The following is a 12,084-nucleotide window of genomic DNA, read 5'->3' as shown; positions in this document are numbered from 1 at the left end:
TATTTTATTTTATTTTATTGTATTTTGTCTTATTTAATTTAGAGTAAAAAAATGAAATAAAATTGATGGAGGATTTAATTGAAAATAATTTTGAAAAAAAGGAGTGATAATTTGGGTTTTGTGGGTATTTTTTAAAGAAAAATTAAAAAATAGGAGCCAAAATATAATTTTAGAAAGTTTCACCACGTCAGACGCCCGGTCAGCAGCCATAACCAACTAATACGCGCTAAGTGGTAGAGACACTGACGTAGGAGGCCACGTGGGCAATCCGCGTGCTTGCGATCGAACGACTGAGGTTCGTTCCCATGCGCACGGACGGTCTGGATGCGCTCCCTCCCAAACGTGATCGAATGGCCAGATTCAAACACGATCAGACGGTTCAAAGTGAATCGCGATTGACGTTCCAGATTGGATCGCGATTAATGGCCTAGATTCACTCCTTATTTAATCGCGAACGGACGGTTCAAATCAAATGCGATGGATGACCCATATCAAAAGTGGATGAATATAAATAACTCCCATCCACACCAAACCCTAACCCTAGTCGCCAGAACCCCTTGTCGGAGAAGACGACCCAGCTGTCGGAGAGCCAATCACCGCCACCCACCGCCGCACCGGAACCCTTTCCGACCGCCAAAAAAGGTAAAAACTTCTCTTTTTACACGAAATTTAATTTTAAGCTCAACCATGGCCAAATCAGAGCAAAAGACCGGCTAATTGGCCGAAAAACACCAACGAAGCCCCGCGACGGTGCTGTGGGAAATTTCACAAAACGCCTATAATGAGGCCCTTTCTGATTCTCGTTTCGCGTAATTTTTTCACTATTGTGATCGCTGTTTTCTTCTCTACAGGTTGATCGAAGCAAAACACTCAACCACAATGTGAGCCGGAGAAGTTGCCACACCGAAGAGCCTCATCGTCGGTGAGTTTCGATTTTTCGTATTTTTTCGGCCAATCGAGCCCCTTTGACGTGTTTGCTCATATGGATCGATGCAAAATCAGTCAAAAATGGTTGACCCGAGGCAGACCACTGTCAGATTTTTGAAATTGACCAAGTGGGCACTGAGACTAATTTTGGGTTTATTTGGAACATTTGCAGGTACTATTAGCGTGTTTTAGTTCTGGAAGAAAAATTTCGGGAACCTAGGGACCACCCGTAGGCGTAGTAAATAGTTTTACTTTTGATACATCAAATCGAGTAAAGATTCATCACCTTATTATTTATCATAGAATATTATTTTGTGCGATTTTAATAAACATGCATAATTAATTACAGGTTATTAATGGAGCCGGAACCAGAAATTATCTACTGTTGTTGTTGATTGTTTTTTTTTAGTTTAACTGCATGATGGTATCTTATTTATTTATTTTATGGTTTGAACGCATGTATGGTTTATTTTACATGTTTACTGTTGAATCGAAAAAAAATGAAGTTTAAACGGTAAAGAAATTATGTGATTAAATGATTAAATGAAACGACAGTCTTACTGGATATCCTGGGAGATGGTGGACGGACCGGGTATATACGGAACCCTACCGTGAATGTTGTCTCATACAGGACGAGGTATGGAGACTTGATAATTTGGCGCTTATACCTGATGGGGTATGAGGACGGCCCGTTTCACCTTCATACCGGATGAGGTATTAAGGTTTGACAAATTAACACTCATACCGGATGAGATATGAGGGCGGTCCATAATTGAGAATGATAAATGAAATGGTTCACATGTAGCGGAGACATCCCTATGAACCCCCATAGATACCAGCAGACTGGTGAAAAGAGTGGTAGTTATTGTTTGGTTTATTGATAATGGATATGGATTTATCACATGTACTATGATAGCTGATTATGCATGAGATATTTGTCTATATGATATTATTATTCTTACAAGTTGTTTTCATAAATTCCACGATGGTAAGTGAACGAAAAATGATTTTATGATTGATAAATAAATTTACTAAATTTAATGCTCCATTAGTGGTTTTCAATTTTATAATAATCTTTACTTCTGTGTTGGTGATATTGTGTGATATCCTTACTGAGGTAGTGTAGCTCACCATTTATTTAACCATTTCAGATAAAGAGGATTAGGTTCCAGAGCCCGATCCACAAGAAGATTGTGAATAGATGTTAGATATTTTTTATTTTCTATTTGTTTCCTGATTTATCGTGTTTCTTTCAAAGAATGAATTCCGTAATGTTGTTTAGTACTTTTAAGTTATTGTGTAAGAAATGTAAACTTAACCTTTTAGTTCGCTTCCGTACTTAAGTTATTATATATTTTCTTTGGTTATTTTCGGAGCCGTTTCTAACATTCACTGAGAAAAGACTAAATAGCTCACATCCGCAATGATGTCACCAATGAGAGAGAATTTCAACCTCTTTTTCTTTTCTTCTCTTGGCCCCCCACTCTACCACTCTACTCTATATGTATATATGTGTACACCATTCTTTTCTCTTTTCTCTTCCTTCTCTCTTCCTTTTTTTCTCTCTCTTTTTCTTCCACACAACCACACTTTTTTTAAATTTTTCTTCTCTTATTCTTCTTAATCTAGCAACATATATATATATATATAAGCTGCAACTCTAGTTCTTTTTTTTTCTTTTTTTAAATTACTAATATGCCCCTTTGGGCTGGATCTTAACAACCCCCCCCCCCCCCCCACCCTCTAGCCCATGGGAGGTATCCATTCATTTGTTACTCAATTTTCACTCAATCCCCCTGTTTTGGTGCAGGATTGATGCTTGTCACGAATTTTGGTCACCACATTAACCAGATCAGTTTGAATATTCTTCAAAGAACTCATCTTCTGCTTCATTGCATTTATCCATTAATTATGCACTTCTTGAAAGCTTTTTGGTTCCCCCCCTCTTCAATTACAGTAATATACTCAGAACTTGGATATCTAGTAGATAAATGATGTGTTCTGTTTGACCTTTTAACTTGAGATTCTTCAACAATCTGAGGTGGGGGGGCTGCTCCCCCTGCTCAATATCATCATTTATATCTACTGGTGCTGTCACATAATCACTTCCATCTCCTTCATTATTGACATTTCTAATTGTAAGAGGAATCAATGTAGAAAAATGAATTTCTTCACTTGTAGTCTTCTTAGATATCTTAAAATTTAATAGGGTTTTGTGTTCATCAAAGATTACATCTCTCGACCTGATGACTTTTTTCTTCACTGGAACCCATAACCTGTACTTAAACTTTGTATCTCCATAACCTAGAAAAACACATGAAACTATTCTACCATCAAGCTTCTGTCTCTGCTCCTTAGGTACATTCGTAAATGCCTTGCAGTAAAAAAATTTTAAATGAGAATAACTGACATCCTTCTCGGACCATACTCTCTTAGGAATATCAAAATCTAAAGGAGCTAATAGAGATCGATTCATCAAGTAGCAGACAGTATAGAGTGCTTCACCCCAAAATGATTTTGATAGATTAGCAATTTTTAGCAAGCATCTAATCTTCTCTAGAATAGTTCTATTTGTTCTTTTAGTAACACCATTGTGCTGAGGAGTACCTGAACTAGTCTTTTCATGTCTAATTCTGTGCTGTAATTAATAATTCTCAAATTCTTTTGAAGTATATTCACCACCATTGTCACTGTAAAAATACTTTAGAGATGTTTATTTTTCTTTTTATACCATAGTGTGAAATTGCTTGAAACACTATAGAACTTGATATTTTCTTTTCAAAACAAATACTCAAACTTTTCGTGAAGCATCATCAATAAATGTAACAAAGTATCTATTATTGCCTAATGATTCCACATCAATGGGACCATATATATCAGAATAGACTAACTCAAGTATATTCATTTTTCTTTCAGAAGACTTGCTAAAAAAAATTTTATGTTGCTTACCACATAAACAATCGTCACAAGAATTTAAATTCGTATCTTTGGCAAAGGAAATGAGAGACTTCTTCGACAGAATCTGTAATCCTTTTCCACTCAGATGAGCCAACCTTCTATGCCACAAATCTGGTAAAACATCTTCTTCTTCTGCATTTAGAATATCTCTAATTATCTTCACTTGAGTCTTACACAGTGCGTGACATAGTTTACCCCTTATAATCACAATTAAACCTTTGATGAGTTTCCATTCTGTCACCAAATGAGTTATAATAACCATCAAGATCTAGAGCATATGTAGAAATCATATTTAAGCGTAAATCAGGCACATGTCGCACTTTTTTCAGAGTCAATGTGCAACCAACATCTGTTTGCACACAAATATCATTGATACCCACAATATCTGCATAACTGGTTGTAATATTCAGCTGGGCACCAGGTGGGTAGAAAAAAAAAGAAAAAAAGAAATAATAATAATAATATACATAATTAATTATAATGAAAAAAAGAGGATAAAAAAAAAGAAAGACCCAGAAGTGTGTACATCTCTGGGAGCACAAACAAACCGTGGCAAATATATATGTACATATATATATGTAAGTATATATATAATTAAAAAAAAGAACGTACAGAGAAAGAGAACAAACCAAATGGTAAAAATATATATATGTATATATATCTAATGAAAGAGTAGAGAAAAAAAAGAAAAAAAAAAAGAAAGAGAGAAAAGAGCGAGGAGAGAAAGATGCGATAGTGAGAAGAGAGAAAGGGTTGAGTAGCGTCGACGGCCGAGAGAGATGGGTAGCATGGTGTTGCATGACACCACAACCAAAAAAGAAAGAAAGACAAGAGCAATCGTCGTTGGTTAGAGAGAGAAAAGAGGAAAGAGAGAGAAAGAAGAGACGTGCTCGGGTAGAGAGAGAAATAGAGAGAGAGAGAGAGAGAGAGAGAGAGAGAGAGAGAGAGAGAGAAGAAGAAAAATAAAGAAGAAGAACAAGAAGAAAGAAGAAAAAGAAAGGAAAAAGGAAAAAGGAAGAAGAAAGAAAAAAAAAAGCTACAGGAAAGGAGGAAAAAGAAGAAGGAAGGAAAAAAAAAGAAGAAAAAAAAGAAAGAAAAAAAAAGAGAGAAGAAAAAAAAAAAAAAAAAAAAAATAAAAAAAAAAGAGAAAAAAAGAAAAAAAAGAAAAACAAAGAAAAGGAAAAAAAAGAAAAGAAAGAAAAAAATTAAATTAAATTAAGGAAGAAAAATGGAAGGGTGGCGACCAAATCTGATGTTGATGCGCTGCATACGACAACACGCACTGATTCGATCATCAGCGCCTGACATTTTCGGTAACACGGGTATGATGGTGCGTGGTGACGTTGGTGACCAGGACTGCGTGTCCTAAGGTAAAATGTGTTCCTCATTTTGCATAATATAATTTTCAAAATTATTTATAATTTAATATATGTGTTTTCTATTATAAACGAGGAAAACCACCCAAACGGTATTCGGATTTCCGAGAGGACCGTAGATCGAATTAAAAAAGATTCACAAAACTTTCCTGATCATACCATATATAAGAATTGTGTGTATTCCGTACGGAAACATAAATTATATATTTATATAAATGTGTATATGTATAGTGCATTATGTGTGAATGTTTAAATGTATATGTAATATACTATGAATATAATTAATATGTCTAATTTGTATTTGTATGTATTTATATAGTGTATATATATCTATGTTGGTACGCATATATATATAATATACGATAGATGAGATAAGAATTGATAAGAATAGAGCTGAAATGCGTGAATAAATATGTATGTAGTATGTTGTGCGTGATTGTGTATACGTATTTAAGTATGAATGTGTATATATATCGGTAGAGATTGTGTGTGTAAATATAAATATATATTCTATGTGAGACATCTAGTGAGGGTACATGTTTGTATTATAATATATATGTGTATTAATATGTGTGTACAAACGTTATGTATGTGAAATGTATAACCAGTGTGTGTACGTGTGAAATTTGAGTACATTGCACTTGTTGTGTGATCTGATGCAGATGTACGACACACTATACTTCCTGTGTGATCTGGTACAGTTGCATGAGAAATCTGAGTATCATGTACTTATTGTGTGATCTAGTACATAATGATTTTAGAAAGTGGTTTGAAATGTATGGCTTTTATGTGTGTGATGATATCGTATATTGTGTGTGTATTTATATTTAATTATGCATAACAGTTAAGATCTTAGGTATGAAATAAGTACATTAAAAACAAGAGAGATTTGAAAAGAGTATAGAGTGCAAGGACTCTGGATACTTACTCGTTCAGTCTGAATCGAGGAGAGGAATGTGTGTAGCTGAAGTTTAGCAGGTTTGGTGAACTTACACATGGATAGAGTTTGAAACCTAATTTAAACATGAATAGGTATTTATAAATGGGTCACCTAGCAAACGTAACTGTTGTGGCCAATGTGAGATTTTGTGTGTGTGTTATCCATGCGATGGAGGAATCCATTTCGCCTCTCCTCAATGACGATATAAATGGTATCGCGCGATAGTAAGCTAATTAAGCTTTAAAAGACAAAAATAATGTGAAATTATAAATTTGAGTGGAGTGATATGTGTATGTGATTAATCCATTTTGGTTTGAGGAATCTGTGAATCCTTCAGTATAATTTGAAAGAAGAACAAGAATTAGGTTATAAGAGTGAGGATTATAATATGTTTTGTGTATTTTGGTTAGGATGCTATGTTTTGATATTTTCTTAATTATAAATATTATTATATTTTATATATTGTGTGAATGTATATAGGTAAGTCTCTGTTATAATTTTTTTTTTTACTGAACTCGTGAAACTCATCCCAATTCACCTTCATCCACCTCAAAGGAGATAAGAATAAGTTTAAGATCAATAGGAAATGACGAAGAGAAACTTTATTAGTTTTTATTTTAATATTATAAATTATTTAGATATCTCAATTATTTGTAAACAAATAATTATTATGTCATAAGAGATGTGTATTAAAGTGTAGTTCTGCTGTATATTTAATATTTATCTATTCTAATAGTTGGAAATGCTGTGCTAACGTCCGTACCTACTGACATTGGGTTTAGAATATTACACTAGTATTACCCATCTTTACTCTGCCAAAGTTCCCTACTTTATACATAGTAAAGGTATCCTTCTTAGGTGTAGCATGGTAGGATGCTGCTGAATCAATAACTCACTCAATATTAAAATCAATAACATGATCATGATCCTTAAAAAAAAAAAGTACAACTAGTTCTTCATTATCAATTACAGCTGCTGTGGTATTCTGATCATCTATTTTTTTTTCTGATGATTCTGTTTTCTTTTCCAAATTATGTAGTTTTATTTCATATGTTTCCTCGCTACAATGATAACAACTGAATTTTTATTTATTGCGTCCTTTAGGATCTCTGTTTTTACTTCTACGCATGTTCTCTGTGACAAGGACCTGTGAGTTATTAATGCCCATATCCTTCATTTTGATCTCCTCATTATAGAGAATATTCTTTACCGTGGATGAAGACAAAACACCTCTGGGGCAGAATTACTAAGAGACATCACCAAGATTTTCCAACTATCTGGCAACGAACTCAAAAGTAATAATATATACATTTCATCATCTAGGGTTAATTTTATAATATTCAATTGATTTATCAGATCTTAGAACTTACTCAAGTGTTCTGTTATTGACTGTCCATCTCACAGCTTCAGATTCACCAACTTTTTAATAACAAAAATTTTATTTTGAGTATTTTTTCTCTCGTACATATTCTTTAATTTTTTTTACAAATCTTGTGCATTGACTTCTTTGCTTATTTAGTGATGGATACTGATATCCACCTACTGTTGAATAGTCCCAACAACTTTTTTGTGCATTTCTCTTAATCATCTTCTGATTTTTCAGTTGACTTGACAGTTCATAATTTAATAGGATCATACAAATCTCTGCAATAAAGAAGATCCTCCATCTTTGTCTTTCAAATTGAATAATTTAAAGTCGTTAGTTTAATTATAGTACCTTCGTATTCGTCTATCCTAATTTGCACAACTAGTTTCGGACCCCAGACCAATTAACAAACTAGTTAATCAAGCTCTGATACCACTTGTTGGGTCCCAAATAAAGATGAAATTAATTATGTAAATTAAATCAATCCTAAATTAATTAGCATGAATTAATAATTATAACTCTAAGCCAAATTGATGCACAACGGAGCAAATATAATAAGGAAATAATAACTAAAAAATTAGACACATGATTTTATGTGAAAAATCCTTCAGTATGAAGAAAAAGATCACAAATCAAACTCCGAATTAAATCTACTATCAACAAAAAATCAGTAAAATAATACACCAAAGATTAAATTCAGAACAAAAGAAAGTATATTTTTGTGAAGAACTTGAAGAAAAAAAAAGGAAAGTAAAATCAAATTAACTTTAATTGAGAAAAGACGAAATAGCTCATATCGGCGATGATGTCACCGATGAGAGAGAATGACAACCTCCTTTTTTTCTTTTTTTTTTCTTGGCTGGATCTTAACACTGTGACTAACCAATATTTCATAATTGATTATTGCCATACAAAGAAAAAAATATTACATATATTTTAGAAATACAGATACTTAAAATATTTTTTCTGAACTCTTAATTCACATTTTTCATTTGATATCTTTTTGAAAATTTGATTTAAACATGATATTTGTATTTCCAAAATCTTATCTCCGACAAAAACTAAGCTCATATTTAACCTAATGATTTGAGTCACAAAATTGCATATTGTAAAAAGATATGTATAATTCCTTTACATTATGATTAACACTGCTTCCAACAGAATCTATGGAAAATTCTAAAGGGCTTTAATTGTTTCACAGGATATTGAAACATTCATGAGCTTGATCCACTTTTCAAGCATGCATGCTCTGCTAGCGTGCCCTTTGAAATTTAAACCCTAAAGCATATACATAGGGAAGCTCGAAAACAAAAAGATCAAAATTCCTGGCCAAACCCATTTCTGGAAACTAATGGTTGGGACCTAAAAGAGAAAGCAAAAAGGTCCTGTAATGGCCTGATGTGTCTGAATGAACAGCATCATTTAGTGTCTTCCCATACTTCTTCCTGTATTCTGCCTTTATATATTTCATGTCAACCTCTACTCTTGTCATAATTATCCTGATCAATGTGGTATCGTCTGTCCCCAATCCTTTCATTGCTTTTCTCAACACCTGCAAATTCACAGTCTTCTAATCATTCTTCTTCCTCACTGTTAAATTCAAACATTCCAGAATTTCATGTCTATATATATGTATATGTATGTATACCTTGGCAAAATAAAATGCTGGATTTTCTGAACACTGTAAAATGGTCAGAAGGGCATGTTCAAAATTCCCAGATGTTTCATGTCTGATGGCCTGCAAAATGAATGTATTGTTAATCAATGGAGTATAGAAAAGAAACAAGGCAGATATATAAGTAAGCATTAAAAATCAGTGAAGTACCTTTCCTAAAAACTTTCCATACATTTTACGGTAAGCAGAACCAAGAGCAGCTAAATGTGCCTTGCTTCTTTCACTAAAAATCTGTATGAAAACTTTATCTTCACCTCCATGTTTCTTAGAAATAGCTGTATGAAGAGTTGTAGCATCGGCTTCTACCAGCACATTATCAATTTCTGGACCTTCATATCGTGTCGTGTTTAAATATGCAAGCAGCAGCTGCAACAAATTAAATTCTTCTTTCAAATCACAAAATTGGATTTCTTCTTAAAATCCTCTCAACTCACAGGAATAGCTACCACATCCTCATGGTTTTATAAAAGAATTTGACATGTTCATGTGAGGAAATTACCCTTTTATGATCTCCATAACATTTAGATTCGATATCATGCTCAGGAGTAGTGCCATAATCTTTAGAATAGACTTGTTTGATTTGTCGTAATTGAGCAGTAGTACGCGTACAAATTACTTCTGTAACAGCTTTATGATCAGTTAAAGATCCTCTCAAGGCTTGCGCTAGTATTTTCGCATCTCTAGTGACCGGGTCATTCATCCATAGAACAACAGCTTTCTGAAACATAAATTCATTTTGTAATTAATTATAATATTTGAATTCAAGAAATGCGTATAGGTAGTGATTAAATACATATATTTTTATATTGAAAACATGCATGCATTTGTTGTATTTGGTACCTTGAGGTGGCCATGTAGTTCTGAATAAAGTCGTTTGCTAAGTTCCTCCGAGTATTTGGTTTCATACTCCTGTTCAATCAGCCCACGTTGGGTTGCATTTCTATGTGCCAGTATATTGATTATTACTGACGTTTCACATCCTCGTCCTGATCATCTCCACACCAAAACTACTCTTTAACTTTTTTTATTTATTTTTGTTCTAATCTTCATACACCATTCTTAATGTACATATGAAGATTACATTTGGATCAAGAATAGTTATAAAGTATTCGAAGATGACAAACTCATAACTTTGATCATACGATTTCATGTTTAGCCAATTATAGAAACAAAATTTACATTGCACTAACCATTACCAATTCATCTATTCTTCTGAAACCCATATAGATATTAAGAAGTTGCTAGTTTGCCTACTTTATTTTAAAATTATTAATGGATTATGGAAATCTGATAGAGAATGGATTGGTTGCAAATCAAACTCATCTACGTGATAACACAAACAATATTCTTATCTTACTAGTTAATTAAAAGAAGAGCTACCATCAAAGCAATTAATTGAAATATTTGTTTCATTTGTGAAATCTAGGTATTTTAGTTATCAACAAGGATCCTCTCGATTTTCTGATTGAAAGACTGAAAAATTTTAGAAATTTTTATGAATCATATTGTCGTTGAGATCGAAATTGATACTAATGATTTTGATGCATGGAAAAAAGGAAGAAATGTGGAACAAAATGCAAGCAACTTTAATGCCTCCATAGAACAAGGATTTTTTTTTTTCTCTTGTTAAAGCAATACAAATTACAAATTATGTGACTGGCAACCAACTCAATTAAAAATCATTGCAATCAGTGTGGAAAACGAAGAAGGTTACATACATGCATTTTCTATAAAAAACATATATAGATATATGTATTAAGAAAACTGTGTATGCATATATATACACACACAAGAATAGGAAATTAATGAGAATACATGAGAAAATATTACATATGCACCTTTGAAAGCTTGGTATAGCTGCATGGCATCATCACGAGGTGAAGGAGAATTTGCAGGTGTTTTCAGAGTTGCCATCTCCCTCTCTCCCTCTCTCTACCTCTCTCTCTCTCTCTCTCTCTCTATATCTGATTTATGGAAATCATATAGATTTTAAAAGAGGAAGGAAAATACTTCCCTCGATTAGATACAAATGCATAACCACTCAACAAAGTTTAAATAAATACCATGTTAATTAAAGTTAATTAACAGACTTTTAGCCCAATTTATTTGCATCTCTAATAATAACTAAGACACATATTTTATTATAACACAGACTATATATATTTATATATATATATATATATATTAAGGAGAAATACCTATATTTATATATATTCGTTGATGCCGGCAAAAACGATATCGCATAATAAAATTATTAAAATAAAAATTATAAATTTTAATAAAAATATAATTGAAAAGTAATAAGTGAATAATGTAAAGTGAAAACAATAATAACATATGCAATGATAAATAAGTCAGTGAAAAATACAAGTGATTATTAGACATTGGAAGTACAAATATTATGAAACCAATGAGTAGTATTATTTATTTATATAAATGTGATGTTAGAGTACTTGTGATATTTATATAATTATATGTGAAAGAGTGAATTTTAAAAATATGTGAATATATGGTTACTATATTGTTTGAAAATTAGTTTTAAAGAAAATATATATTTGTTTTGTAAATTTTGTGTGCGTATATTTTTACTTTGGGCATTGTCTATCTTCCTTACTAAGTCCGTGAAACTCATTCCAATTCACACCTCTTAATGCATATTAATTCAGATTAAGAGTAAGTTCAAAATTAAAGAAAAACTTTGAATAACCTTCGGTAACAGTGAGAATTTCTATCTTGTAAAGTCGGTTTAATTATATTATGGTTATAATGTAAAAAAAATTATAAATTTCATGACTTGTAATTCCGTATAGGGGATGATGGAGATAATTGAATATTAAGTTTT

At 32.5% G+C, this 12,084-nt stretch overlaps 1 protein-coding gene across 1 annotated transcript; it reads right to left on the bottom strand.

Annotated features, from left to right (window-relative positions):
* Positions 1 to 8,641: 8,641 nt before the first annotated feature.
* ANN5 (annexin 5) lies at positions 8,642 to 11,278 on the bottom strand. The gene is made up of 6 exons (XM_022054088.2): positions 11,081 to 11,278; positions 10,083 to 10,228; positions 9,742 to 9,960; positions 9,393 to 9,608; positions 9,216 to 9,305; positions 8,642 to 9,119 (listed from the first exon to the last, which is right to left on the bottom strand). The coding sequence occupies exons 1-6, from the start codon at positions 11,154 to 11,156 to the stop codon at positions 8,916 to 8,918; spliced, it is 951 nt and encodes a 316-aa protein (XP_021909780.1). The 5' UTR covers positions 11,157 to 11,278; the 3' UTR covers positions 8,642 to 8,915.
* Between the last annotated feature and the right edge of the window lie 806 nt (positions 11,279 to 12,084).

This window comes from Carica papaya, chromosome 2, assembly GCF_054855325.1.
Source record: "Carica papaya isolate Zhongbai chromosome 2, ASM5485532v1, whole genome shotgun sequence".
NCBI classification, from domain to species: domain Eukaryota; kingdom Viridiplantae; phylum Streptophyta; class Magnoliopsida; order Brassicales; family Caricaceae; genus Carica; species Carica papaya.
Note: the sequence above shows the minus strand (reverse complement) of the source record. Positions and strands in the feature narration are given on the sequence as shown.